General features: G+C 36.7%; 1 protein-coding gene across 3 annotated transcripts in view; it reads left to right on the plus strand.

Moving 5' to 3' along the window:
• The window catches only part of csmd3b (CUB and Sushi multiple domains 3b), a 406,848-nt gene that overhangs the window by 301,054 nt on the left and 78,480 nt on the right, over positions 1–27,314 (plus strand). For all 3 annotated transcript variants that reach the window (XM_060897477.1, XM_060897478.1, XM_060897479.1), the window contains 8 exons: positions 15,971–16,084; positions 16,570–16,665; positions 20,554–20,757; positions 22,192–22,316; positions 22,624–22,720; positions 24,481–24,585; positions 26,190–26,308; positions 26,440–26,509. In XM_060897477.1, the coding sequence (XP_060753460.1) occupies positions 15,971–16,084; positions 16,570–16,665; positions 20,554–20,757; positions 22,192–22,316; positions 22,624–22,720; positions 24,481–24,585; positions 26,190–26,308; positions 26,440–26,509 (930 nt within the window). The remainder of the gene's footprint in view (positions 1–15,970; positions 16,085–16,569; positions 16,666–20,553; positions 20,758–22,191; positions 22,317–22,623; positions 22,721–24,480; positions 24,586–26,189; positions 26,309–26,439; positions 26,510–27,314) is intronic.

The raw sequence follows: 27,314 nt of genomic DNA on the forward strand, positions 1-27,314 counted from the left end.
CATAGTATTTTATACAATCTGTTATAAATATTTAAGTCTCCTCTCTGGTATTGTTCAAAATGGCGTCTGCTGAATATTGAGAGTCTTCATGGGACCCTTTCTGTCCAGGTGGCAATTATTATGTCAATGTTAGAGGATTTAAGGCTCTAAATGTAGATTGAAAAGTAAAGGTGGCCTTCAGAATCTTGTTGAATACTAGTCATTTAAATGTGAGACATTGTCTTAAAGATGTTGTGTTTAAAGCTATTACGTATTAATGCATGTAATATTATACTTCATTGTATCATGTTACTGAAATTTGCGTTGCATCTGTGGTGATAAACTCTGGTGAAATACTTTCGCCAGCAATTATTTTTCTCCTTCTTCAGTATCTACAATGCACGTTTCCAATTAAATGGATTTTTTTTTTTTTTTGCTTTGCCCTCATGCAAAATGATAGTCTTTAGCTTGTGTCTGTGTCTTGCAGAGAGGTGCTGTTTTTGTTTCAGCAATTCAGAGCCCAAAGGCACGACTGGACAAAAACAACACTTGTTTTGTAATACACTTGTTTCAAGAATTTTCTGATCGCTGTCAAGTTTAATCAGCTGGAATGACATTCAGGGTCTCGCCTTTACTTTAAGAGAGATATCAGCACCATGGGTTTTGCAAGCTTGTTTTTCTCATGGTAACACCAACAGCATATCTGAACAAAAGATCAATAAAGGCAGAAGTAGAGTGAGGAAACTCACACTGAATGTATTCTGGTTTTAATTTGGTGAGTTGGAAGGGGAGACGCAGCAAGACACACAGCAGGAGAGACATGGTTCAGTAAATTCATTGGATTTTTACACTCAGTAATAGCTACCTAGATAAAAGCATAACCACCTGCCTTTTTTTTTACCTGTTGTGTCTAACAATGACGAATATAGGGATAAAATAGAAAAAGTGAAACATTTATCACAAGAATATTTATATATTTGCCAAAAAATGAGAGACTGAGTAATACTACATTCACACATGTAGTGATTTTATGTCTGCAAGGTGTTCCTACTACTGGTTGTCATAGTAATAATGTTGTAGATAAAAAATCACTAAAATGAAAGATTCTGGATGGAGTTTTGACGTTTGGATATAAAACGCACTAGTGTGTCTATATATCATCTCAGATGAGATGAAGGAGAAGCAGTGTGTGATCTTTGCCAAAGATCATATACACACTGCTGTCTTCACTCCGTTGGTATTTACTGCACCAAGTCACTCCATATTTGCACAAACTTTTCTCAGCTTTGTTACATCACCGGACACACTCACATCTAACCTTCAGCAGTCACTGTCACTCATGTAGCTGCAAGTCACCAGCTCTTATTGAAAATTGATGATCTCTGGTCACTTTATCTTGGTGAATCGCTGTATGTGTTAATGTAGCATCAGAGCGAGAGTTATATGGAAAGTTCCATGTGCTACATGATGGACATGAAGGACGAGTAACAAATTCACAGGCTTAGATGTTATTATGGTCAGTGCCAAGTGACTTACTGTTTTTTCAATAATGTTTTATTAACATTTACCATTTAGTTTTTAATTTTAGCTTCTGTGATGTTTCTACTGATATTAAGCTTCATTGTATGTTTTTAACACTGCCTGCGATCCATGAAAATTCTCCATCTTCATGCTAGGATAAATTCCTACATAGATTCACTACATAGGATATATTTAAAAGGGGAAGCTGCATTAAAGGGCTAACTTTATCATGTGTATCTGATTCTCAACATTCTGTCTCTTTTTTATTAATATGAGAATATTAGTACTCTTGGCTATGTATGGATGAACCATTTCTGTAGGTCAAACAAACCCACTGTGTCTCTCACATTAAACAGTCACTTTGTTCGATGGAACAGTAGCAGCACCATGTCTATTTTACTGTTTTTATTTCATGTACAAAAACGTTAATTAGTTCATATTCATATTTCATGGACAAGGTCATATTTTATTTATCGATTTAGCGATTACATAACAAGCAGCTGATTAGTGGGCTACTCATTCCCATCACAAGTCACCATCCCACAAGCTCCACTTTCACAGCAAGCTGAAGCTTTTATAAAAAATGGAACAGTCTAGTGGGCTTGTCTGAGTGGTGGTTATAGGAGCTTGTGCCAGACCCAAACCACTCACTAGCAATCAGAGACTTCAGTGGCCTGTGTGTAACTCCATGGACCTATGTGTCCTTGTAAATCTGCAAATCACAGCTCTTGCAGAGCACCTACTACTCCAGAAGTACACACACAAGGCTTTACCTACAATATTGGTTATTATCAACAGCAGTTTTCCTTTTCCCCCCTGTTTTCTTTTTAAAGATGCAACCTTACACAACATTTTTCATGTTTCATTGCTCCATCAGAAAGAAAGATTGCAACAATATTTCTCACAATGATAGGTTTGGTATAATAGACATATTATTCAATGCAGCACGTTGCCATCATTCTTTCTCTTTTCTTTCCACCTCACTGTCCCTAGGCAGTCATCTTAAACCCCATCTATACTTATGGCTACGATGTGAATGGTTATAATGATCTCTGACTGTTAAATATTACACACGAGCACTAACTTCATTCAGGTACTAAATTCCAAATGCTGGTATTTTCAGCAGGTTTGCTGCAGGCGATACATGTAGCCTCAGCTGGGTTCGTGTGAACTCTACACTCGTAGCTTAAGACAGTAAACAATAGTTAAACACTGTAGTATTGTGAAAGTATTGTGAGGTGAACCAATAAAGCATAGTGGCTTTGGTTTAATCCTGTTGTTTCACTTCTCTGTGTCAATTAAGAGTCTTGCTTGTCATCCTTTACGCCAAGTGAAAGGTTAATCAGGCATAAACCTAACTGAGTCTTATGTATACACTTTCCTCACTGAATCGGTAAAGACCCCTATGCAGGATGCCCTTATCCCTTCTTTCACACTTTAATATGTTTTTTCTACACCACTTTTGTTTGTTTGCTTATGACACTTTCCAGACAATACTGACACAATCTAATGTGGGTTAGCAGATGTTAATCCCTTCTGGTTAATCTGATGCTCAGCTAAGAGAAAAATACTTTTTCAGGTCTATTAATTGGACACGTTGATTTCAAAATAATGACGTGGGGGGGAAAAAGTTTTCTTTTATTCACTGGCATACAGCATAGTCTTGCATAACGCCCATGACACTCTGTTGCCCTCCGTTCTGTTAGCTTTTCTCGGATATTTTTATCTCCATTTATTTTTCTTGCCTGGCAGAAGCCTTGTGTCAGTCATGAGCTAGACGTTAAACAGGCTCAGACTGAAGATACATCCCACTTATTTCAAATGTGCTCCAAAGTGCAGACCAAGTTTACGTTTGGTTTATTTTTAGTTGCTCTAAAAGAAATGTGCTGAAAATACCCTCAGTTCTCGTTCTCTCTCTCTCTCTCTCTCTCTCTCTCTGTAGTCATTCCTATACAGCAGCCTTTAACATGGACGCAGCTGCTCTTGGTTGTATTATAAGACAAGGAGACTTCTGTCATTTTCATTGTAGGTTAGACTTCATTTGGACCTTTGATACAATATTAAAAATTGTCATCTGTAGCGGTCACATTGTGAATTTCACAAACTTTGAAATGACTTGTTTATTCTTTGACCTTCCATCCATCCCCATATGAATGAATCCCAAACTCCCAGAATCTACATTAGTTCAGTAGGTCCCTAACTTTCATTCATCTCTTTCTGCTCAGCCAGTTATGGCAAGCATAGATCTTATAAATACGCAAAAATCTTTCAAGATAAATTTTATATAAATCTTATAAGAATAGCTTGAAGTTTCCATCTTGGGCACCTATAATAACAATAATCCATGTCCTCAAAAGCTCCAAACCCTCAATAAAACCAGGCAACATATTTTGATTTATTCGAGGTATTTGTATTTTCTGGGCCTTCACCTTATCTAAAGAGTTATCTCTAAGCACTTGAAATAATTTATTGTTAGCATCCATCATTGATCCAATTTAGTTTATAGCAGTAATCATCACATTACCTGTTCAGGAGGAATGTAGCTAATTTGCTTGCTCCCTTTGCGGTTAACAGCTAGTTAGCAGCTACAAGATTTAATCGTATTCTTATTTGTTTTCTTATCATTATTCTGTGTTACGACCATAACAACTTTATGCATTCAGCACTGAATTCCTCAAGTGATTTTCAAGTAGTCTGTAGTATAACTGACAGGAGCGATTTAAACCCTAACAGCTCAGAGCTGGGTTTTATTCAGCTGATTTTTAACATGTACATTTGATCAAGTTCCCCAGATATTGTCACATCATTTTTAATATATCAGAAAAATTACTGACCACTGCACGTAATGAGATGCAAGCCGTCTAATTAAGTCTTCACTTCACGTTGTCAAGTGCAGTCTGAACAAAAGACAGGAATGGGAAATACTCTAACACATTATGGAAAGCGCATGTTGCATATCCATTATTTACTAAAATGAACGTACAATAAGCTACATCATGTTCTGCCAGTAAATATCATGAGGTCATGCAACAGTAAGTCAGCAGGCCTGTATACTGCTCTGGAGCATTGTGTTAGCTGTATAATTATTTATATTATTGTGACAGTAAAAAGCCTTGTAGTGTTATAAACACTGAAGTGTATGTAGAAGTGTATTTAGAAACAGAGGTCCTATGCGATGGATCAAGCTATGTGCATTGTAAGACATATGTGACAAAGACAACCTGAGTTAACACAAAATACAATTTTAAATCACCATTTATTCAAGGAAAATGTTATTATATAGTAATAATCATATGTGGTTCTTCACTGTTACTCAATCACACAATTAATCCGATTTAATTGATAATTGAGTTATTAGAAAAGATACCCTCTTATTGTCAGTCCTGTAAAATGTAAACATCACTTAAATGGAACATTTCCAGCAATGTGAAGCAGGTTATAATGTCTCAACTCTGATCACAATATGCTGCAATCTAAAGAAACTTTAGAAGACGTGAGACTAAATTTTCACCAAAAGATCACATTGATGACTCATTAAGGAATTCACAAAATAGCCCACATGAACATTTAAGGAACTGTACTAAGGAGGCCTCCTCACCTCAAATAAGGTCAGCATTGATGTTTCCACCATTAGAGAAAGACTGGGCAAAAGTGGAACCAGTAGGAGAGTTGAAAGGCACAAACCACTGCAAAGCAAAAGGAACTTAAAACATTGGAACATAAAGGATCTTAAATTTTCCAAGAAACACCTTGATGGCCCCAATACTTTTCTGTTCTGCGGATGAATGAGTTAAAAAGTGAAAATGAAATTGGAAGATAGTATATGCTACATGTGGCATAAAGCACAATAGGAACATCATACCAACAGTGAAACATGGTGGTAGTTATGGGGATTGAGGGGTTACTCAGTGCCTAGGAAGCCAGGTATAATTGACAGAGCCATGAATTTGTCTCTCCCAGAAAATCCTGAAGGAGAATGTCTGGTCAGGAGTCTGTGATCTAAAAAACCAAGTGCAAGTGGGTTATGCAGTAAGATGCAATCAAAGCACAAAAGTAAGTCCACCTCTGAATAGCTCAAAGGAAACAAAATTAGGGGCTAATCAAAGTCCTGACTTAAACCCCATTGAGATGCTTGGGCATTTCACTCTCGAAATACCACCAGAAGTAAAGCAACACTGCAATAAAGAGTGGGTCAAATTCCCTCACAGCAATGTAAAAGACTGATCTCTAGTTATTGAAACTGTTTGGTTGCAAAATGCTCTGCTAAAGGTGGCATAATAGTTATTAAGTTCAGCTTAATAGGCTTAATAAGCTTTTTCACATAGTGAAAGATATAGTGTTGATGTTCCATAATCTTTTTTATTTAATAAATAAAATAATCATTTAAAAAAATGTATTAAAAGTTTTGTGTATCATGTTCACATGCATGTTCTACATGTGCCTATATGGATGAGTATAAACAGCTGTGTGTATATGCATATGTACTGAACCATGTAAGCTTTTCTCTGCCAGTTGAATGACCTAGAGATGGCTGAGCCTGAAAGAGAGTGCGTCAGTCCTCTTTCCCTCAGGGACTGGCTATTGAAACCAAGGCAGAGTTCCAGTGCTTGCTTACTTCCAAGCAGAGAGGTTAGCTGAGACTCGAGGCAAAGAACTGTGCCACCTGGCCTAAGAGTAGTACAGGCTCAACTTAAGTGAATGTAGAGTTGAGTCGACAGAGCAAAAATTAAATCAGTCAGAGAAAGAGTAGAAATAAGAAAGGAAAGAACAAAAACTTATGAAAATCATAAACTGGACAGGTTATGGCAATGAATGAGCCAAAGCGTCCCTTGAGCATTGCCTGTGTGTGTCTGTGTGTGCGTGTGCATGTGTGTGTTCCTCAGTTTTAGTCAGTGCCAGGTTGATTTGGCAGTTAATTGGGAGCACAGGCATTGTGTGTGTCCATGGTTTCACAACAAGGATAGCAAAATATAGACATAGGCTTTTTATTCCTAATTCTATTGATATTAACTTTTAAAGCTTTCTGGAAAGTACAGAGTATCATTCAGTTTCATAGTGTGCTACAGTTCTGTAATTAGGTCTGTGTTATGAAGTAATGAAAATTAGATTAGAGCCTGGCAAAATATTTAGAAAAGTAAAAATAGCTTAATTGCATGGGTCAGGTCATAAGTGAAGGTTAAAGGAAACTTGTGAGGCAGTAAAGAATGGCAAAATGAGCCAAAGAAGTTTATTTAAAGATGTAAATTTTTACATCGTTTACAAAATGTAAGCAAGATCAAACCCTGGTTAAAGCATAACTGAAATCGCCCTTAGACAATAATTATTGTCAAATTATTTTCAAAGTTAAAATCAATGGTAACAGGGCCCCTGGTCTTGAATCATGTTTGAAACTCTATATATTTAAAATGATTAAATATATAGAGGATTTAAATCTGCTTTAAAAATAACAAAAAAATAAGGCTTCTGAAACTCAAAAGAATAGCTTCTATAATATTAAGGTGACATGGAAAATATAGAATTTCTGATATAAAAGCAACTCAGGAACTCTCATACAGTAAATGTATCTGATTTTCATTTTCCTGTTTTATTATTATTTCAATTATTAATAATTAGTTATAATTACGTACAAATCTGTTAGATGTTTATTATACATATATGATTAAATACAGTGTGCCCATATAAGTAGGTGTTGTATGCTGTTCTAACTGCTGGGCTAATGATATACTATATTCTAGCCCTTTCCAACTGAAATATTCAGCTAATCAGTTTTCTTGTCACTGTATGTGGGCAGAAATGGGTTAGAGTAGATTGCATTTTCAATCACTCCAATGCAGAAAGGACTTCAACTGAAATCAGGCAGTAGTTGTAGTTTTTACCTTTTTTATGATGCACTTTCGTGACGGTCCCTAATGTTCCAGCAATATACTGTAGATATTCTGCATGTAGATATTGTACTGTAGATATTCTGCAAAGGAAAGATTTACTAATTGCGAATAAGTCTGTTCTCCTTTTGATATCACAATCAAAACATATAGCATTACAATAGTGTGGCATGCCATTAGGCCTGCATTGACATTTACTTTGTCTGAATATCTTTTTTCTGCAGTAAATAGGACACATTTTCACCACCTTAGCTGAACCAAACCTATATAAAGGCACAGTTTAAGTTATTGTAGCTCTTGTCAATAGCCAGAACAAGCCAAACAGCAACTGCGTCTATAACTACAGAGGACAACTGCAGCTATAACTCTTCTGAGAAGGCTTTCTTTAGGAGAGTTCTTGAGGATTCGTGCCCAATCAGCCACAACGAACATTAGGGAGGTCTGTTGTGGGGTCAGAATTTTAGTTCATCTCATAGGAATTCAGTGAGGTTAAGGTCAGGGCTCTGTGTAGGCTACTAGAGATTTTCCACACCAATCCTGGTCTTTATAAACCCTGTTTTATTCTCAGAGGTATTATGATGCTGTATTATGTTGGTTCTAGTAAAGAGTAATCTTAATGCTCCAGGATACATAATATACATTGACATGCTTCCAGCTATGTGACAAACGTTTGGGAACAGCCCTAGATACGGACGTCATTGTCAGGCATCAGATTAACACTGGAATAGATTAACACTGTTCTGTCTACATTAAAGACTGCACAGAAACACCACAACATCCATTATCAGGCTCGATGCTATTTAAGGCCAGACAGGTCAGGTGAGAAGTGTATAGTATCAGACATGTACCAATTATATAATACACTGCTGTCATTGGAAAGGTAATAATATCTATCAACCTGTGTCCCACTCACATCTATCCTTACCCTGACTGAGTCCTATATCACAGCACAATCTGATGATTAGCTGCAGGATTGGTTATAGCTATGACCTTGGCACTGTAAAGTTGGATGTGTGCAGTGTGTATGGCCTGGAGTTTCAGCAAGCTTTACATCAAGTTAGATGTAATTGAGCCTTAACTCTGAGTCACTCCAAAATATGGGAGGTGAGGAACCTTGATAATGACCTGGGAATATTGCACATTTTTCAAAGTCTATGAATAGTTGGAATATTCTGTTTGCACTACAACAATGCTGCAATCAGTTAGTAATGACTCCGGAAAAACAGCTAGGGTTCTGAATACTGCATACCATAATTCCATTAAAAGAAAATATTGAACATTTCATGCAAAATGAGGCAGATGTAGGATTATAGATGTACCCTGGTTTGCAATAGGCAAACTAATTCCCACTAAGTGTTGAGTATTCCTGCAGTTTATTTCTAATGATAGACAGTGTGAGATAGGAGTATCTTTAAGCAGAAATGTTCATTGGTACAGCTTAATCAAAAATTTCCATTAATGTTAATTTTTAAACAGCAGTCTATTTCTAAGTATACTAAATATTCAGGTCCACACATAATTATGTATTAGGTTTAATGTGAGACAGTTTTAATCAGTATACAGTATGTTCAGAATACACATAAAGCAATTTAAATTGTATTTGAAGAGGAGACTTTTTGAAAATATCCTTTACTCAGGTTCATATTAATGAACGTCACAGTAGTAAAGTCACAGGTAGTCTGGAGGAAATCTTCATTGTGAATCCCAATATTAGCATAGCAAGGATGGATTAATTTTCTCAGGTTAAAACAGCTGTAGCTGTGTCCCAAATGATGTACTACATGCATTTATATTGTGTACTACCATCTACCTTCTTTACCATCTAAGGTATGAATTTTAGAAGGATAGTATTGTCTCAAATGGAACACTAAGCATTTTATACTCATCAGAAATATATGCTGTTTCCCAGTCGTTGGCAAATGATGACAAACATGTAATGTGCTGCTAAATTTAGCAATAATACAGTGAATTTTTTAAATGTTTAAGACCTTTGTAAGACGTCTTGTCCACTGGAGTGTTGTCAGCTGTCTTGACATTCTGTCCTCATCCAGTGTCAGTGCCCGGAAGCCCCAACCCTTTTCCTCTACATGAGCATATCTGTGAGAATTAAGTGCATGAAGTGTCAAACATTCACTCTCACTCACTCTCACTCTCACTCATTTTTCTACCGCTTATCTGAACTACCTCGGGTCACAGGGAGGCTGTGCCTATCTCAGGCGTCATCGAACATCAAGGCGGGATACACCTTGGACGGAGTGCCAACCCATTGCAGGGCACACACACACTCTCATTCACTCACACACTACGGACAATTTTCATCTTTCAACCTACCATTTTCATCAATTTTCATCAATCAACCTACCATGCATGTCTTTGGACCGGGGGAGGAAACCGGAGTACCCGGAGGAAACCCCCCGTGGCACGGGGAGAACATGCAACCTCCACACACACAAGGCGGAGGCGGGAATCGAACCCCCAACCCTGGAGGTGTGAGGCGAACGTGCTAACCACTAAGCCACCGTGCCCCCCTGTCAAACATTCACACTTACTTTATTCAGCTGAATAAGTGCATCATCCATTTACTTAGTGTACTTCTCCTTTTTGTAATTTTCAGTGTGAACACTTGCTCACTACTTATTTATGCTACAAAATAGCGTACAGTAATGCACGAGTATGTGACTTGGAAATCACCTTCAGTTTTACATACTGGAATACTTCATTGAAGCTGGCTAGCTAGATGTTCTGTTTTTTATCTTGAAGTGTACTATCAACTTTTTTAAATGCATCTGTTAATATATATTTTTTTAGTTTACTAATTCGTTTTTCTGATACTGATACCAACATGAGTAAATGTACTGCTATTAGCTCTTCCCAAAATATAGCTACCTGCAAATCCAGAAGCCAAAAGTAATAACTATTTATTCATATGTTCATTTGCAATTTGGCCAGTGTTCTTACTTTGCGATGAAAGTAAAATGAGATGAAACATACCTTAAAAAAAAGAAAATGCATTGCTCCAGCTCTAAGTGGTTAATGGTAGGAGTGACATAGCATCTGCACTAGATTACACTGTGGATACTGAAGCCAGCCATGACACAGCAAAATGTATGTCGAGCTGGATTTACATGAACACTGTTAGTAAGAAACACTAGAAAGTTTGCTGTGGACTCCATGATTTCTCCCCTCAGGCTCCCTCACAGCCCAAGAGAATGAAATAGTTTGAGACAAGGACAGTGTGGGACAGACATGCCTTTATTTCAAGCACTTTTCCTCTTGAGGAAAGTGGACAAACTGTGAATTAATCACAGCCCTCATTTCCATAGGAGGCACTAAGCAAGTGTCGAAGTGTGTTAAATATAAGTGTGTGAGCGGAAAATGGCGATCCCATGCAGCGGCTCAGAGGAGAGGTTTGAAGCAGAGTATTTATCTCAGTGAAAGAGCAGCCTCATGGTGAGATCTATCCTGTGTGCAGCTGTCTGGCTCTTTTGCATGTCAGGACCTTTTAAACCTTCAAGACGTTGAGAGAAGAAGGCACAAATGGTGAGAACTGAACTGATATTTAAAATAATCATGCCTGTGACAAACTGTCCGTTTTATATTACATAGGAAAAATTTAACACTCAATGTATTGTATTTAAATGGGAACGTTTCAAACTGGGAAAGAAAATACAGCATCAACACATTTTGTTGTGTTTTGTTTGCTTACATGTAGCAAAAATTGTGCTGATGCATGAACGTGACAATTATGTACATATTTGAATTGGGTACATGCAATTCATCATTTTGTCAGTGTAAACTTGTGTATAATTTAAGCATAATATCGGCTAACAAAGCCTCCAGTGTCTTTGCAGTGAAGCATAACATAAGAAATATTTATTACTGGTCCATTTGGCTGCAGTTTTACTCAAAAGTTCAGTAATGTTGATGCTTTGCATTGAAACATTCGGAGATAATAATTTCATTGTCACATTCAGGAGCTTCCTCTCCAGCACACAACCCACTCCAGACATTATAACTCTCCCACTGAAAACTAACACACACTTGTTTTCTGTTAGTTATTCATCTCTGTGTTGATTTAAGTGCTCACCTTTTTCTTGTTTGGTTGTTGTTCTCAAGATGGTCGTATTTGTGCCAGTTCACATGATCAGTTGGCCATTTCCTGTTTCTGACTACATTTCTGCCTTGTGTTTTGGATTTGTCTTCTCTAACTCCTTCTTAGTGACATTTATTTTTTTTTTTATAGTGTTTTACAGATTTTAGCACTCTTACAGTATGCTGTTATATTCCTCCTGACTACTGATCAAATGGTCATGAGTTCAAATCCCAGTATTGCTATTCTGCCTCTGCTGGGCCCTTGAGCAAATCCTTAGCCCTCACCTGCTATATGAATGAATTATCTGTAAGTTTCTCTGGATAAAGGTGTCTGGCAAATAATGTAATTAAATGAACAACAATATATTTACTGTGTACTAAAATGTAATAAGGTAGATTAGATTTTCTGGGCACGGTGGCTTACTGTTTAGCATGTTTACCCCCATGCCTCCAGGATTGGAGGTTTGCTTTGATTGGAGGTTGCATGTTCTCCTCGTGCTTCGATGCTTTTCACCAGATGCTCCAGTTTCCTCCCCGAGTCCAAAGGCGTGTTGTAGGCTGATTGGCATCTCTGAATTGTCCATAGTGTATGATTAAATGTGTGTGTGATTGTGATTGTGCTCAGAGTTCCCTGTGATAGACTCCAGATTTCCCATAATCCTGTGTAAGATAAGCAAATTGATTGATGAATGAATACAACATTTTTTCATATAAAATAGATGTACTTCTGTCATCCCTATTCCAAATGCTCTATTTGGCGTATTAAATGTTCTAAAGACACTTTTTTAATCTCAAACTGTGCCAAAAACTCAACTTTTGGACTGAACTTATTTCACACTGTTTGAGATTTTTCATCTACACTTTTTTTTTTTTTTTTAAACTGGCCACTAGCCTGATGATCTGCCAACACTTTTCTCATAATCTGGAATGTGTGCAGTGTGGCCAGGGTTTTAAATGGGGTATTATCTTAAAGATGGACACTGTGGGAAGAAAATGAACGGTTTAGTGCGATCTTTGGTCCGGCAATCGATCCGTGCTGATCCATGCTGGCTCATGGCTGGTGTAGATAAATGTGATCTCCCTGTTCTCTTTAAATGTGCTCCAAACTCTCTGACAGCAAAGTTCTTCCAACAGAGACCAAAAGCCCTGTGAATTTAAGTTAAAGTTGGCATGTCCTGCTCAGAGTTTTCAAGACTGTGTACATTTCCCAAGGAATAAATGTTCCAGCTCCTTTCATCATCTGTGTGCTTTGGGGATTACACATTATTCAGAGGTATCTCCAACTACTGGTGTAACTACAGCGGGTACAGGAAACGCTGTTCTGGTTTTCTGCTAAAGCAGTGATCAGACCCAACTCCAGAAAAATCACCTGGAAGAAAAGGAAATACTGTACACTGAAATATTGCTGCAAATGAAAAGAATTGCTTCTGTAAGCAGCTACTTTCACCTCTTTATCTAGATCAAATTTGTAGTTTCATGAACCTTTGGTCTTACAAAACAATAGAATCAAGCGGGTACAACTGTGGATTCAATCAAAAAAATTAAGTGCTAATTATTAGTAATTAGTGGCCACCCCAATGAATAGCAGTTATTACTGTTGCTTAATGCACCTCTTTTTATTATACATTTTTATATGTTTTCAATACCTAAACTGCTAGAATTTCCAAGCTAAGTTTTGCCAATTCTGCTTCATAAGTTATGTTCTTGCGTCTGTCCGTGTTCACAGAATACTTGGGCACTGTTATAACTGAGTTTTGTGTTTAAAATGATCTCCTGAATGTCATTATTGTTGATATTTTCAAACTCAGAAATGTCCACACTGCTTAAATTTACTGATTTGCACAGGCTAATTTCATTTAGCTTCTGAATTGGCGAGTGCCCCCCAAGCATATGCTTGACTCGTTAGGTATGCAAGTGGTTCAAAGCTAAACAAGCACAACGGTTTTCTCTGACTAACAGAGGTAATTGTTTTGGCAGTGCCACAACCTTGGAGGTGGTGAAATTCAAGAATAATATGGCGAGGGCCTCAACATCTCCCATATTGTTCTTATCAAACACACAGGAGGGTGAACTCAATATACACAAGCAGACTCGCCATACTGAGTTATAGATCATTTCACAGCTGGCTGTACCAGAGGATAGAAACACCATCAATAACAGCATAGTTAGAACATTCCCACAAGTCCCTGCTCACAGGCAACAAAAAATGATCTATCAGGACACTCTGCAGAGGCATTACACATATGAAAACTTTTACAGCAGCCAGTTCAGCTTTTCATACGAGACATGTTTGTCAAAGATGTTTCAACATCTATTTCACAGAGTTCAGCATATTTTCAGGTTGAAAGATGTTAAGTTGTTGGGAGCAGCAGCTCAAAGTAAGAAGAAGTAAAAAAAAAAAACTGCTTGTTGAATCAAACAGGAGATTTTTTTTATATACAGCTTATGTCTATTTGGCTGTGGCATATAGATATCTAATAATCAAACTGGATGTTTTATGAAATTACCTTCTGATCTTCACAGAAAACCTAGGCACGATTATAAGGGAAACTAAAACATTTTGGAGAAATATATTTATAAATTAGTGGTGTATATTGCCTTTAGTAGCTTGTCTGTCTTACTGAGCTTCAAAATGAAGCAATACAAACTGGCTCAATTTTCACAAAAGCTTTTATTTACAGAGCCTCTGCTCCATATAGTCCATGCTAACTCTATACTCTATACAGTGCACAAGGCAGCATGCAGCATTCAGCTTAAAGGTCCTCATTATGATTTCCAGAACTGTGTGCAAACATTAGCTTAGGTTCTGTTAATATGTCGTTGTGGGCTGTAACAAACCTAAAATGTGACAGAAATCTGAAAATATAAGTAGGAGTCTAGTCAACTATAAATAATTCATCTGGAAAAGACATCATTGTTTTAAAAGAATTTTCCAGGAACTTCTACATGGTATACATTAAGACCAATTCAGAAATGAAATAGTCTAATAAATCTGTGTTCTGCAAATTGTTATCTGCTGCTCTCTTATGTGGAACAAAAAGATTTTCTTTTTTATTTTTTTAATAAAAATTACGCCTGGCAGTGGATTGTGTGGTGATGTCAGTGTACCTATTCACTCATACATGCTAACACAGGCTTAGAAAATCAACAGTTATAAAAATAAATAATTATAATCAGTTTCCTGGAAAACGTCTTTGTGCTCAGGTCAAATCCATTTAAATCTCAGAGGGTTTCTGAGCATGGTATGTAGCACTGAGTCTCTGTAGGTTGCAGCAGATGGTGGTTTTAAGAGGAGAACCTTCTGACCAATGACATGTCTTAAAAAGGTTATGCTTGAGTCAGGGTACTGTATGTGATAGACAGCCTTTACTCCAGGGATTGTTGAAATGTGGAGAAGGAAGAAATGAAATTCTAGAGCTGTAGAGAGAGCAGGTAGTAACACCATAAATCTCATCAATATACCTAAGGAACATATACACATTTAGTAAATTGCTCAAAGAAAGTTTTTTGTACTAATATGGTCTCATTATGTGTGTATCCATTTAAATATATATATAGTGTAGCCTTGCCTTTAACGCCACCATTTAGCAGTGTGATGGTGTTGCTAAGTAACCATATTCACATCCTGTAGTCTGCACATAACAATAACAAGCTTCACTGTGCCGTTTATATATAAATATGTGTGTGGTGTATCTATATTCTCTTAAAGCGCAAATTCATTCATGTAATCATGACTAGTTTGTGCCATTTTTTTTTTTTTCTCAAAGCTGCATTTCTGAGCCAGTAACAGTGTCATCACAGCCTGCGGTAAACATATGCTTCAATTAGCTTTCAAACCCCTGCTGTGTCATTCACATATTTCACAAATTCTTAGCACACATTTTAGGCTGTGAGATAAAGCACTTTAGCAATGCCTGGCTGCTTAATAGCATGGATTTATTCAGAGATGACTGCATGTAATCCCTCAGGTGTCAGGTTGCTAATGCTATTGTTGTTGCATAATAGACTCATGTGCAATATTTAGAATACGTAAATTCCGATTTTCTTAACAGGGAATAAAATTAAGTTAAACTTTACTCATATTGAGTTTTCCTCATTTCCAGAGCAATATAGTGCGAAACTAATGATTTTCTTTGACCGATGCAATCAAAGCAAAGGACTGCATATAAGACTGCCATGAGCTTGCATTGTGGTGCAACATGTGAAGAGTAATTTCACAGAAGCAGGCAATTAAAAAGATTTAAATAAACGTACTGCTTTATTACCTCTGAGAGGCTTCCATAGCTCAAAATACCCTGATCTAATTAAGAAAATGGCTTTATTAGCACATTGTGAAACGGTTCTTGGATGATCTGTTTAGAAGGAAAGAGGTTCCAGTTTATAAGAAAATGATGTGGGAAGAATGTGTATATTTTTCTATGAACTGACACCTGAAGCCAAAAACAGCTATTTGCACAGAGCGTTTTTGTCATTATCTTTTCTTTCCTGTGCCTCAGTTCTGTTCGGCCAGTTTGTGCTGTTTCAAACATCTCTAAATGATGTGGTTGACATTTACGATGGACCTACGCAGCAGTCCCCTCTACTCTCCTCACTGTCGGGCTCTCACTCAGGTACACTCTAAGGATTTAAGGATACTAGCAATTATGAATGTTTTAGAGTTTAGACACTTTTCAACTTCTTCACTTTTCTGGCTATATAATCATAATCCTAAACTGAATCTTGAACACAGAATTTATCGTGCATTGGCTCTTGCCTTCTACCATCTTATCTGCTACAAGTAAACATTTTCTCTCTCTCGCTCTATTTTCTCTTAGTGGCTTTACAGATGATAAGCATTTAGTGCCATTGATTGAAATGATAGCACTACAAGGAAGAATGGTGACAACCTTTAGCTCAGCTTTTTAAACTCTGCTTAATATGCATTACAAACACACATTTAAATCCAGAAAAACACCATAGTGAAAACACTAAAGGACAAATTATAAAAATAAGCAGGCTGTTTAGTAAAGTGTGACACTTTCAAGAGATCTGTGGGTTTAATGTAGCCGAGCTAAAGACACGTTTCAAGGCTTGTTTGTTTTTCTCTCTTCTGCAGGAGAGTCATTGCCCTTGAGTACTGGAAACCAGATAACCATCAAATTCTCTACAGTTGGACCAGAAACTGCTAAAGGCTTCCACTTTGTGTATCAAGGTCAGTCTAACTTTAACAGTGTAGTATAATTTGCATACGGTCCAAAAACATGGGCACTTAGTTTTTTTTTTCCCTTTGACACATTTTGCATCCTTGTCAACAGTCGAAGTCTGGAGAGCTCACGAAAAGTTCAGTCATAGGATGTACATACGTCTTTGTTGTGTGCCTTAGTCATATATACATATATATATATATTAATTAGTTTAAGCTGAACGAACATAGAGACTTAAGTAAGTGAGCAAAAGTTGAAAGTCTCACAGTAAGTGAAAGAAAAACACATATTTAAAACAAATAATCAGACATTGCTGTAATTACACACCAACCAATTAGTTATATTTGTTCCTTCTCACCTCGAGTAGTTTTCTGTATATTTTTATTGTCACTGTAGCTGCTAAAATAAATGTTTTAGTGCTAACTAGAGAAATGTCACATTAATGCCAAATTGTTTAAGTATCGCTTTTGGCTTTACTCCATAATGCAGACTGTATTGCTTCCATCCTTCAGACGCGACATTAGCGGCGCACAGTAAGATTTAAACACAGTATAACTGGCATACTAATGCAACTCAGGGAATTGACTTAGCATTTTAAAAGCAGAGTTTTAAACTAGTATGCTGATGTAAAACAAGTCATACTCTTTAATCAATCTGTCATAGCAGGCCATTTTAATTTTCAGCTGTCATTCAAGGTTATTATGAGCCGTTTTAATCTATAGGGACTTACCCTAATTAAATTACATTTCATATACTGCCATTGTGCTGATTAAATGTGTTTTATAATTCAAATTCTTGTGCGTTTTAGGGGGTGTTAAGTGTTCAGTGGATGTATATGCAGGAAAAAACTGTGTACACTTGTTTAGTTTTTTTGAAGATCTAACACTTTGGTCTAAATTTAGTTCAAATATATAATTATTTTTATATATTATATATGTCAATAATTTTTTTTTTTATAAAAAATAAAAAGTGTTTTATACAGTATGTGTGTTGATATTGTTTCCAAAGAAGTGACTTCACATGAGCTTACATGCTAGAATACCCCTATAATCTGAACCTCATTAGATGGAGAAAAAAATGTATTTTACAAAACAAAAAGATTGAATGTTATAATATATATATAATATAATATCGTGAATCCTCTAAGGTGGAAATCTTCTTGGAAATCTCAAGTGTTAACAGTCAATAGTCAAGCTGTAACATTCAGAAGTACAGTTTTCTTGTTAAAAAATGTTTTTCTAGTTGTTCAGTGAGTTGACGAGCAGAATTTTTAGGTAAAACACCATCGCTAACAAAAACTAACTTCCAAAACAGTAAATGTAATCAATAAAAAATGGAAATATTTTTGCCATTCTTTAATAAATAAAATTGCATTGGCACATTGCTGTGATGCAGCAGAATAAGAGATGCCACTGAAAATTATATATAAAAAAAATTAAACTTAGGCCAACAAATTTTTAGGTTAACTTATTTTGGATGGAAAACTGTTGATACATCTTAATATTGCAGTCTTTACTACATGTTTTAAATGCTGCTTCTGCTGCAACACATCATTCAATGCAGTTTATACAACTGGAATCTGCCGATCTTAGAAGACCTTAACGGAAGGGTTTGGTCAGCTATGACTTGTTGATGTTTACAGAATAAGTCGTTATTCATCACTATTGGGACCTGCTGCAAATCTGCTTGAGAGATATTATTATTACTATTATTATTATTATTATTATTATTATTATTTCTTAATTTTTTTGCCTTCTCTCCTCTCTTAAATCTCTCCAAAATGCTACTCTGGGGATGATACAGCAGTGTCCTGCAGATCTTCCCACTTGTGATTGAATTCTCTCTTCACTGCTAAGCTGTGTTGTGTAAAGCTTTGAAACATTGCTCTCCAGTCACCTGCAACTCAGCTGGTTTTGTGGCTAACACTTCAGATACTGTTAAACACTCTCACTGCTTCTGGTACTTTCTTGGAGTTTAGATGTGTTTGATTCTGATAAAAAAATTTATTTTAGCTGGCCGAAGGAAAGTCTGGTGTTGGTTCCACTGCATGGCATGGGGTACGTTAGGGATTACTGAGCTCTTATACACAGCATAAGGACATGAATTTTCATTAAAACTCCAGTGTTTTAGTAAACCTGGATGTAAGAACGGAAAGTCATTTGACGTAAGTGTCATTAAATATTTCTGAGTTGAATGTTCTGTATAAAAAAAGCCTTTTCGAAATAAACTTTGACTTCAGATTTAGATCTGCAGCTTCAATGAAACCTTTTAACACTCATTAAAAAAATTTTTAACACTTTATTTGAAGTATTGAAGTACACTTTATTTGAGTATTCTTCTATACTGATTCTTATACTTTCAGAACAAATTCACAAGTATCACTGACATCTTTTTCTGGATTAATTAATGTTTTACGTTAACACCAGTGAGGAGATATTCTCGTGTGTCATCATGGGTTACGTAAATGGTCCGTGTAGCTCATACGTGTGGTCAGATTTGTACTGTGTCTGTAGGTTTTAATGAAAATTTAAATGGACCAACACCATTCAGTTTTAGAGTATTCAGCCTCGTGCCAGAGTGTGATGGAGATAAATGCATTTAATAAAACATTAAGAGCTGGGTACAGATGAATACTTAGCAGAGGACATGTTAATGCAAGTATAGACAAATAATATATTACTGTAACTTAGTGTAGTTAGTTAGTAATCTTTATTTAACCAGGATGAAAACTGGTGAGATTAAATCTCTTGTAAAAGAGTGACCTGGCCTAGAAGACAGCGAAAGACACAAAAAGAATAACTGAGAATTTTAATTCAGCAAGAATGAACATTCTTATAGTTCTTTTTTAAGAGAGAAAGGTGAAAATAACGAAAAATAAATACAATGGAAATAAAAATACATAGTAATATTCAATCTGATATTGCAGGAACTACTTCCATCATGGCTTGTAACATTGAAAATTATTCTAAATAGAGCAGTCTAAAGAAGTCCTACAAAAATAATCAAGATTTCTCTTTTCTATTGTTTTTTCTTACAAAAGCTTACCATCTACTCAAGTCTTGAAATAAATCCTCTAGCATTGCTTTTTAAAATCTTTAAGCAAAGCTCATGAATGCGTAAAGCCCGTGTAGGTACCCTTCAAATACTGCAACTGTCTCTCACTATATATAAGTCATCTGTCTTGTCTTAATGATTCATTAATGTAGAAGATTGTAGCACAGCGCTGTTCAAGCGCAAGTCTTGAATCTCATTGGTCAGGAGGTGTTGAGTCATTTCTATAACAGCGGCTCTGACAGTAATAACGGCTATCATTCAAATCGCAGGTTTATGTTAATGTGCTCATTCGAATACTGTATTGTTTCTATAGTAACAGCTCATTCTCAAAGACTTATGGCAGACAATCCATCATCTAATATAAATAATCCATGGAGCTTAAAAAAGGTGGGGGTTATTATTTAATATAAGTAGTATAATTGTTGATGCTTTCTGGGAGGAGACGTTTGATTAACATTTATGGGTGGAGTCTCCTCTGTCAGCGTTTTTTTTCTCACATCAAACTGATTAAGCTGCAAAGTGTTTTTTTTTTTTGGTCTTAATAAATCTGGAGAGGTTGTTTATAGCTGCAATAAAAAGAATAAAGTCTAAGTTGTTTCACTGATGTTCCACAACATTAAATGTAACTATAAATGATTAAAAAGTACTTTGTTTTGTTTTATTAGGAAAAACAAAAAAAATGATTCATTGACAAATTGCTGTGTTATAAAAGGAGCAATAGTACTTTTACTTCTTTGTGGAAAAAGTGACACTGCTTCGAATCGCGCCAGCACAGCATTGATTATTTTCCTACAACAGCACACCTTGATGAGATTTATTGCAGATTTTGTTATGCCTTACAGCTGTACCACGGACCAGTGCCACCCAGTGCAGCTCGGTGCCCGAGCCTCGCTTCGGCAAGCGCATTGGCAACGACTTCTCTGTGGGCTCAGCCGTGATGTTCGAGTGCAACCCAGGCTACACTTTGCAAGGCTCCATGGCTATCCGCTGTGAAACTGTTCCCGACGCCCTGGCACAGTGGAACGACACCCTGCCCACCTGCATGGGTGAGTGTCACATCGTCTCTTCAGTCTCTATCCGATACGGTTTACTTAAAGGATTCATTAGAAGTTATCAGGAAGAGAACTGGAGCACTTAAAAATGAACCATGCACTGTCACAGTCTTATTCAGAGGTGAAGAGGGTTAATTAGCCATTCTAGAAGGAAGATTGAAGCAGGCTTGGAGCTCAGCGCTTAGAGCTGGAGAAAACAGGGACACTGCACATAAGTCCCTTAATGCAAAAGCAGCACAGTGTTTCCCTTCAGCGGTGCAATTAGTCAGGTTTAAAAAGTGTGGAACGGGACGTGGGTGGATGAATAGGCAAACTTCGACAGTGCAACCTCATTTTTAATTAATTAGCAAGAAATGTTGCTCTTCTACATCCTAGCAGTGTCTTGGCTGTCTGCGCTTTGCAGTTCTTACAGGATGCCATGTTCCTGGCCTTGTATTTTTTTACTTAGGTAAGTTTCTGCTGGTTTTCAACTGCAAGTTCGGAAGCTGCAGCAATTTCTTGTGATTACCTGCACACACGCTGCATTCTGTATATAACTACTAAACTATTAATGAGCCAGAAATTGCTGTGAACTGAATTTCTTTAATAATTTAACCATCTGGCACAGATATATTGAGCATTTCTCCATATTCACTCTCTCTCTCTCTCTCTCTCTCTCTCTCTCTCTCTCACACTCACACACACACACACACACACACACACACAGCCTGTCTGTGTTTCTAACATCTTGTACGTCCTGACCTGCTTAGTTCCTTAATCAAAGTGGGGAGAAAGAGCTTTGTCCTGGCAGAGTAAGATAGCAGCCCACGCTGTTATTATTGAAGGATTGACTCTCCGCTTTCAGCAAGCAGGGACGATTGCCTAGGCTAGGTTCTCCACTGGGAGACAGACATATGTTACTCTGTTAAATGCCATTTGAATTCTGAAATTCACTCTTTCATTTGTTCCAAATAAATCCTCTGAAATGTGCAATGTGAATGAACTAAATGATCAGGCCAGAAAGTTTAGAACACAATATTCTTCGACCCACAAGGGCTTCCAAACAATTTCTAATGTCTGTTTGAAATGTAAATGTCGATTTCAAAAAATCAGTAGGGGGTTCCTTGCAGAAACGAATGCTTTCTTCAAGTCAAATACAAGTTACTTTACCAGTTACTGCCTTTGAGCATTTCCCAGGCATGAGCATGCTTCTGATTCATTATGCCTACTGGTATGCTTCCAAAATAGCATCACACACTGTTGAACGTCTTTTTTTAAATCATTTGATTTTTTCATCACGTAAATCGTCATCCTGGAGAAGACACTAACATTTTCTTTTTCACTTTTATAAGGATCCAATTAGTCATCAAAACCCAGCCCTGCTCTAATCCAGGCCGTGTCTGTGTTGCGATGTTAATGCGTGTTCTCTCTGGGGCTTTGCCTTGACAGTGCCATGTGGAGGGGTTTTGATGGCACGTAAGGGCACCATCCTGTCCCCAGGCTACCCTGAACCTTATGACAACAATCTCAACTGTGTGTGGAAGGTTTCAGTCCCTGAGGGAGCTGGAATCCAGGTGAGAGAAGAAGCGAGTCCTTCAAATGAACCTTTTTCTACCCTGTCAATAGAGCAATCAGCAGTTTAAAAAGTGAAACTTCAATAAAGGGAATTATTAGCATCTAATGAATTATGTATAGGGCAAATGTTTAATTTGCAAATGAAGAGGACATAATGTAGCTTGATCTTTTCATTTAGTTTTAGAATTGTGTTTGTTCACTTATGGAAAGGCATCCTATCCATTGTTTGAGATTTTGAGGGCTTGATCATGGCATTGCATTCACAGACTAAAAACAACTTTCTTGTACTTTTGTCCTTTTGCTCAGATCCAAGTGGTGAGTTTTGCCACTGAACACAATTGGGATTCTCTGGATTTCTATGATGGAGCTGACAACAATGCACCCAGGCTGGGAAGTTATTCGGGTAAGAACATGTTTTTATTCTGATTAAATTTAAAACAAGCACTTTGCAACACAAGTTTACATCATGTTCCCAGTGCTGTTGCAGTCTTTTTTTTTTCTAGTGAGCTCTTGACTTACACAGTGCTTTTATTCTTCTCTCTTTGTAGTCTCTAAATAGCTCTTTAATCTTTGCTGTTTAAGTAACACATAATTGCTATGAAGAATTGATCATGATCCTCTCATTATGGCTTTTGTTCTCACAAAATCACAAATCACAAATCCAAAAGCACCGAGGAACTTTCCTCCAGACCAGCATCATCTTATTAAAGCCCAAGCTTTGAGGTGCTAAACTTTTTACAACCATCATGTGTTGTGCTTGAGTGGCCAATTAATTTCCTTTTCTGGTGGGTCTATTATCGGATACCGCTGACTGTTGCACCGTTTGTGTTCTGTTCTTAAACAATGTGACTAGTGCAAACACATTGATTCCAGAGACCTGCTAAGATATCAATGTCTGCTACTCAAAGGGTGCTACAGGAGAGGATGCACTGATTAGCCAGGTCTTTTTGGGATTTGTACCTTTATGTGACTTTGAGGAACAATACTAGCCTCCACTCTTCTGCTGCCTGTACAAGCACTGACCCATGGTGCCCTTTATGTTGGGTAAAATACTTGGCCAGCCAGTGTGAAGTGGACAAGCTAGTGGTAATATAGCACAGGAAACTCATCCTCAATGAGTAATAGATGCATTCAGAAGTGCACAATCAATATCAATATAAAAAGTTGTGAATGATGTTGACTGCCTTTAGTTCCTTGATTTGTGTGGATTAGTGAGTGAATTCTGTGAAATGTTTCTCATAGTAATACACCTATAAATCTTATCCACTGCATGGTTACATGTTACTGATCACAAAGTCTGGGTTACTGATCAGAAGGTTAGGGTTCAAGCCTCAGCACTGCCAAGCTGCTACTGTTGGACCTTTTGCAAGGCCTTTACTCGTCCTTGCTCCATGGTTGGTGCATTATGTCTGAATCTGTGCTCTGACCTCTGCTTTCTAACAATCAGGGACATGCAAAGAAACAAACTTCACTGTGTTTTACTGTATATGTGATAAATAAAGGCTGCTTCTTCTTTATTAACAGACTTGCAGCTAATCCACAGTGAGTGTAAAACAATGAGGAATCATTTAGACACTGCTTTCCCACAACCATGCAGCTCTTGATTACTTTAAAAAAGAATCATCTAAATTAATGTTTCAGTTTTTAAGATTTATTTGACTTTAAAATTTGGACTTATCACCACAATTTTATTCCATTTTCTCGAACAGTAATAATTAGTCAGGTTTGTCCAATTCACTTATATCTGCCAGTTTCAGCTGATGACTTAAAAAATTTTTTTTTATTATTATCAGAATGTCATTTCTTCAGTGTTTTTGTTGTAATTATTTTTGCTTTCATTGCTGATGAATTTCTTCAAAACCATAAACAAATAAGGAACATTTTTATTTAAGGCTGGACCCCATTAGGAAAACTTTATTATTATTATTTTAAATATTATTATTATTATTATTATTATTATTATTATTATTATAATTTATTTACTTACTTACTTACTTACTTACTTACTTAAACAAGCAAAGTGATTTCCATCGGTTTTCTGAAAATTAAGGTTAGCGTGAAAGATTTCGGTGCCATTAATTAGTGAGACAAGCTTGTTAATTTTTAATATGTTGCAAAAGCCTTATTACAGAGAGTAAAACATGTTGCTGCATTTGTTTCCAGGGACAACTATTCCTCAGCTGCTGAACAGCACTTCCAACAACCTTTACCTGAACTTTGTATCTGACATCAGTGTTTCAGCAGCAGGCTTCCATCTGGAATACACAGGTACAACCAGAGGGCAGCTTCATACCCACCACTGTGATCCATCCACTCATCTCTTATTAAAAATCAACACTGCAGTGCAGGATAGACTGCAGTTCAACACCTGTGGCATGCAGGGAAAAAAATTACTCTCTCCTTTCACCATAAATTAGCCATGATGCATTAGTGGGAAAAGTGTTTAATACCAAAGTACTACTGAGGGAATTAAGCATGCAAACTTTTTTAAGTCCTTCCCTTCCTTTTGTCAAAACCTTGCAATCTTCTTTCGTCTTCCAGTGATTTATGTGGAATGACAGAGGCATCTGTTCTCTGGGGGATTTTTATTAGTAGAGCATTTAAGATGCGTTTATGGTAAAAATAACAACTAGTGACAAGGCTTAGACCCGGTAGGCTTGTTTGGCATGAAATAAAATGTATGGAAATAGGACATTGAAAGCCAAGTCACTTACAATTTACTCTGGAAATAGCCACATAATCTGTGTGTGAGTCCTGGGAGAACTGCACCTGCTCTACACAACCTGACTACTGTTTCATCCATGAAATTAAGCAGCAGCATTTATTCAGTTCAACTCAAAAAGTATTTTACTCTAGAATTTAAAACCTAATTCTAAACTTTCTCTAACTACAGTATAATTATGTAACATTCTGTTTTTGTTGCCATAATCCGAAAAATAGGAAATGTGCATTTCTACGATTAAGTCATGATGATCAAATTATTCCATGAAGTTTATATTAAAAAAATTCTTAACAAAAAGTGATTTCACTGGGCTGTAGTGGCTCAACAGTTGCTGTTCAAGGTTACAGATCAGAAGGTTGGTCTTCAAGCCTCAGCACTGCCAAGCTGCTACTGTTGGGCTCTTAAGCAACACCTTTAATCCTCAGTGCTCCAGGCTTTTTGTATTATGTCTGAATCTGTGCTCTGATCCGAGCTTCCTTACAATCAGGGATATGCAAAGAAACAAACTTCACTGTGTTATACGGTACATGTGATAAATAAAGGCTGCTTCTTCTTCATTAACAGACTTGCAGCTAATCCGCATTGAGTGTAAAACAATGAGGAATCACTGCTCTTGATTACTATAAAAAAAAAAGATCAGATACATTTAAATTAATGCTTCAGTTTGTAGGTTTAATATTTACCCTTGTTTAAAATTTGGACTTGTCTCTACGATTTTTTCCATTTGCAAATATTACGTTTCTAAACAAAACATGATTTCATTGCTTATACTAAAATGAATTTCATGTTTATAATACTTATATTGAATGATGTAGGAGTATTGTGTGTACATTGTGTAGTCTCAAGAGGAGGTTAACACTGATGGGAACTACACTATAACTACAGGATTAAATTTAGGCACTTTAAACATGCATTGTAGAATAGCACAGAGATAATGTGTCTGTTGCAAAACATCAGCATCATATGTTTAATTCACATTCAGGTCCTTGAAAATGCGATCTCAAGTCATGTTGAGTGCACAAATCCAAAATTTGTTTATATTACTCAATTCAATCACTTGGACCTGCTGTACACATTAAAATTATGCTTTTTTTTTTTTTTTTTTATTATGCAGCAATTTGTGAATTTAACTTCAGCTTTGTGTCCATAGCAATTGGTCTTGATTCCTGTCCCGAGCCTCAGACTCCTACCTACGGCATCAAAGTGGGAGATCGCTACATGGTGGGAGATGTAGTAATGTTTCAGTGTGAACAGGGATATTCTTTACAGGTGAGAAAACACCTTTTTCTAAACCTACTGTCATAATTCCAACTTGTACAAAATATTCATTAGGATATATATATGTACAAAGATGTACACAGTTGAATTTATAGTATCTTCTGTTTTTTCTTTTTATCCAGGGCAATGCTCACATCACATGTATGCCAGGACCGGTGAGGAGATGGAATTATCCTGTGCCTCTCTGCCTTGGTATGAAAATACAGTGTATTGAATACAGTATACATTTGGGTCAAAAATTTGGTTTGTTTATCAGGGTTTTTTATTTACAACTAGAAAAAAGTAATGTGAAAACATAGAGGAAATGTGTAATATTTTCAATGTTCAAGATTCTATACTATATTTACTTTACTATTATTGATATTGACCATGTTAACTCGTTTGTTCCAAAGGTCAGTCTTGTGCCTTTTATTGAGGCACACGTTCAGGCGATACTCCAACGGATTTAGCATGGATCATCAGGTTACACGAAATTCAGGACTGCGCGTTAACATTAAGTCAAAGCACATACTAACAAAAAAACTTCCTGTAAATCATTTTTAGGAAATATTCTACTCTTCACTTAATTAAATCGAATAAAATTACAATAAAAAAGCTTTTTCACTATTGGCAAGGACACTCAGAAATCCACCCTACTGAATCTTTAAGTAAACAAAGAACTACAGTACAAAACATTATGTGCTACAGGAAACGAGCTGTGACCAAAAGAGTTTACTGTAACCGTTATCTTTTATTCCCTCTGTTATTTCTGAAATCTTATTTTAAATTGCTCAACAAACTGCATCCCTAATATATTGGTTATTTCTGTAAATTTCTCAAGCCCTCCTAAAAGAAGCTCAAGCTGAAAGCATTCCTGCTTCCTTCTGTTTTTACCCCTAGCCAAGCCCGAAAATCATGAAATGGAAGGTTGAATAATTAACCGTCCAGCTGCTTACACACATCTTAAATGAAAGCGCACCCAAAACCCACAATATGACTTTTTTAACACTAATTTCCA

The sequence above is a fragment of the Tachysurus vachellii genome, chromosome 21 (assembly GCF_030014155.1).
Source record: "Tachysurus vachellii isolate PV-2020 chromosome 21, HZAU_Pvac_v1, whole genome shotgun sequence".
NCBI classification, from domain to species: Eukaryota; Metazoa; Chordata; class Actinopteri; order Siluriformes; family Bagridae; genus Tachysurus; species Tachysurus vachellii.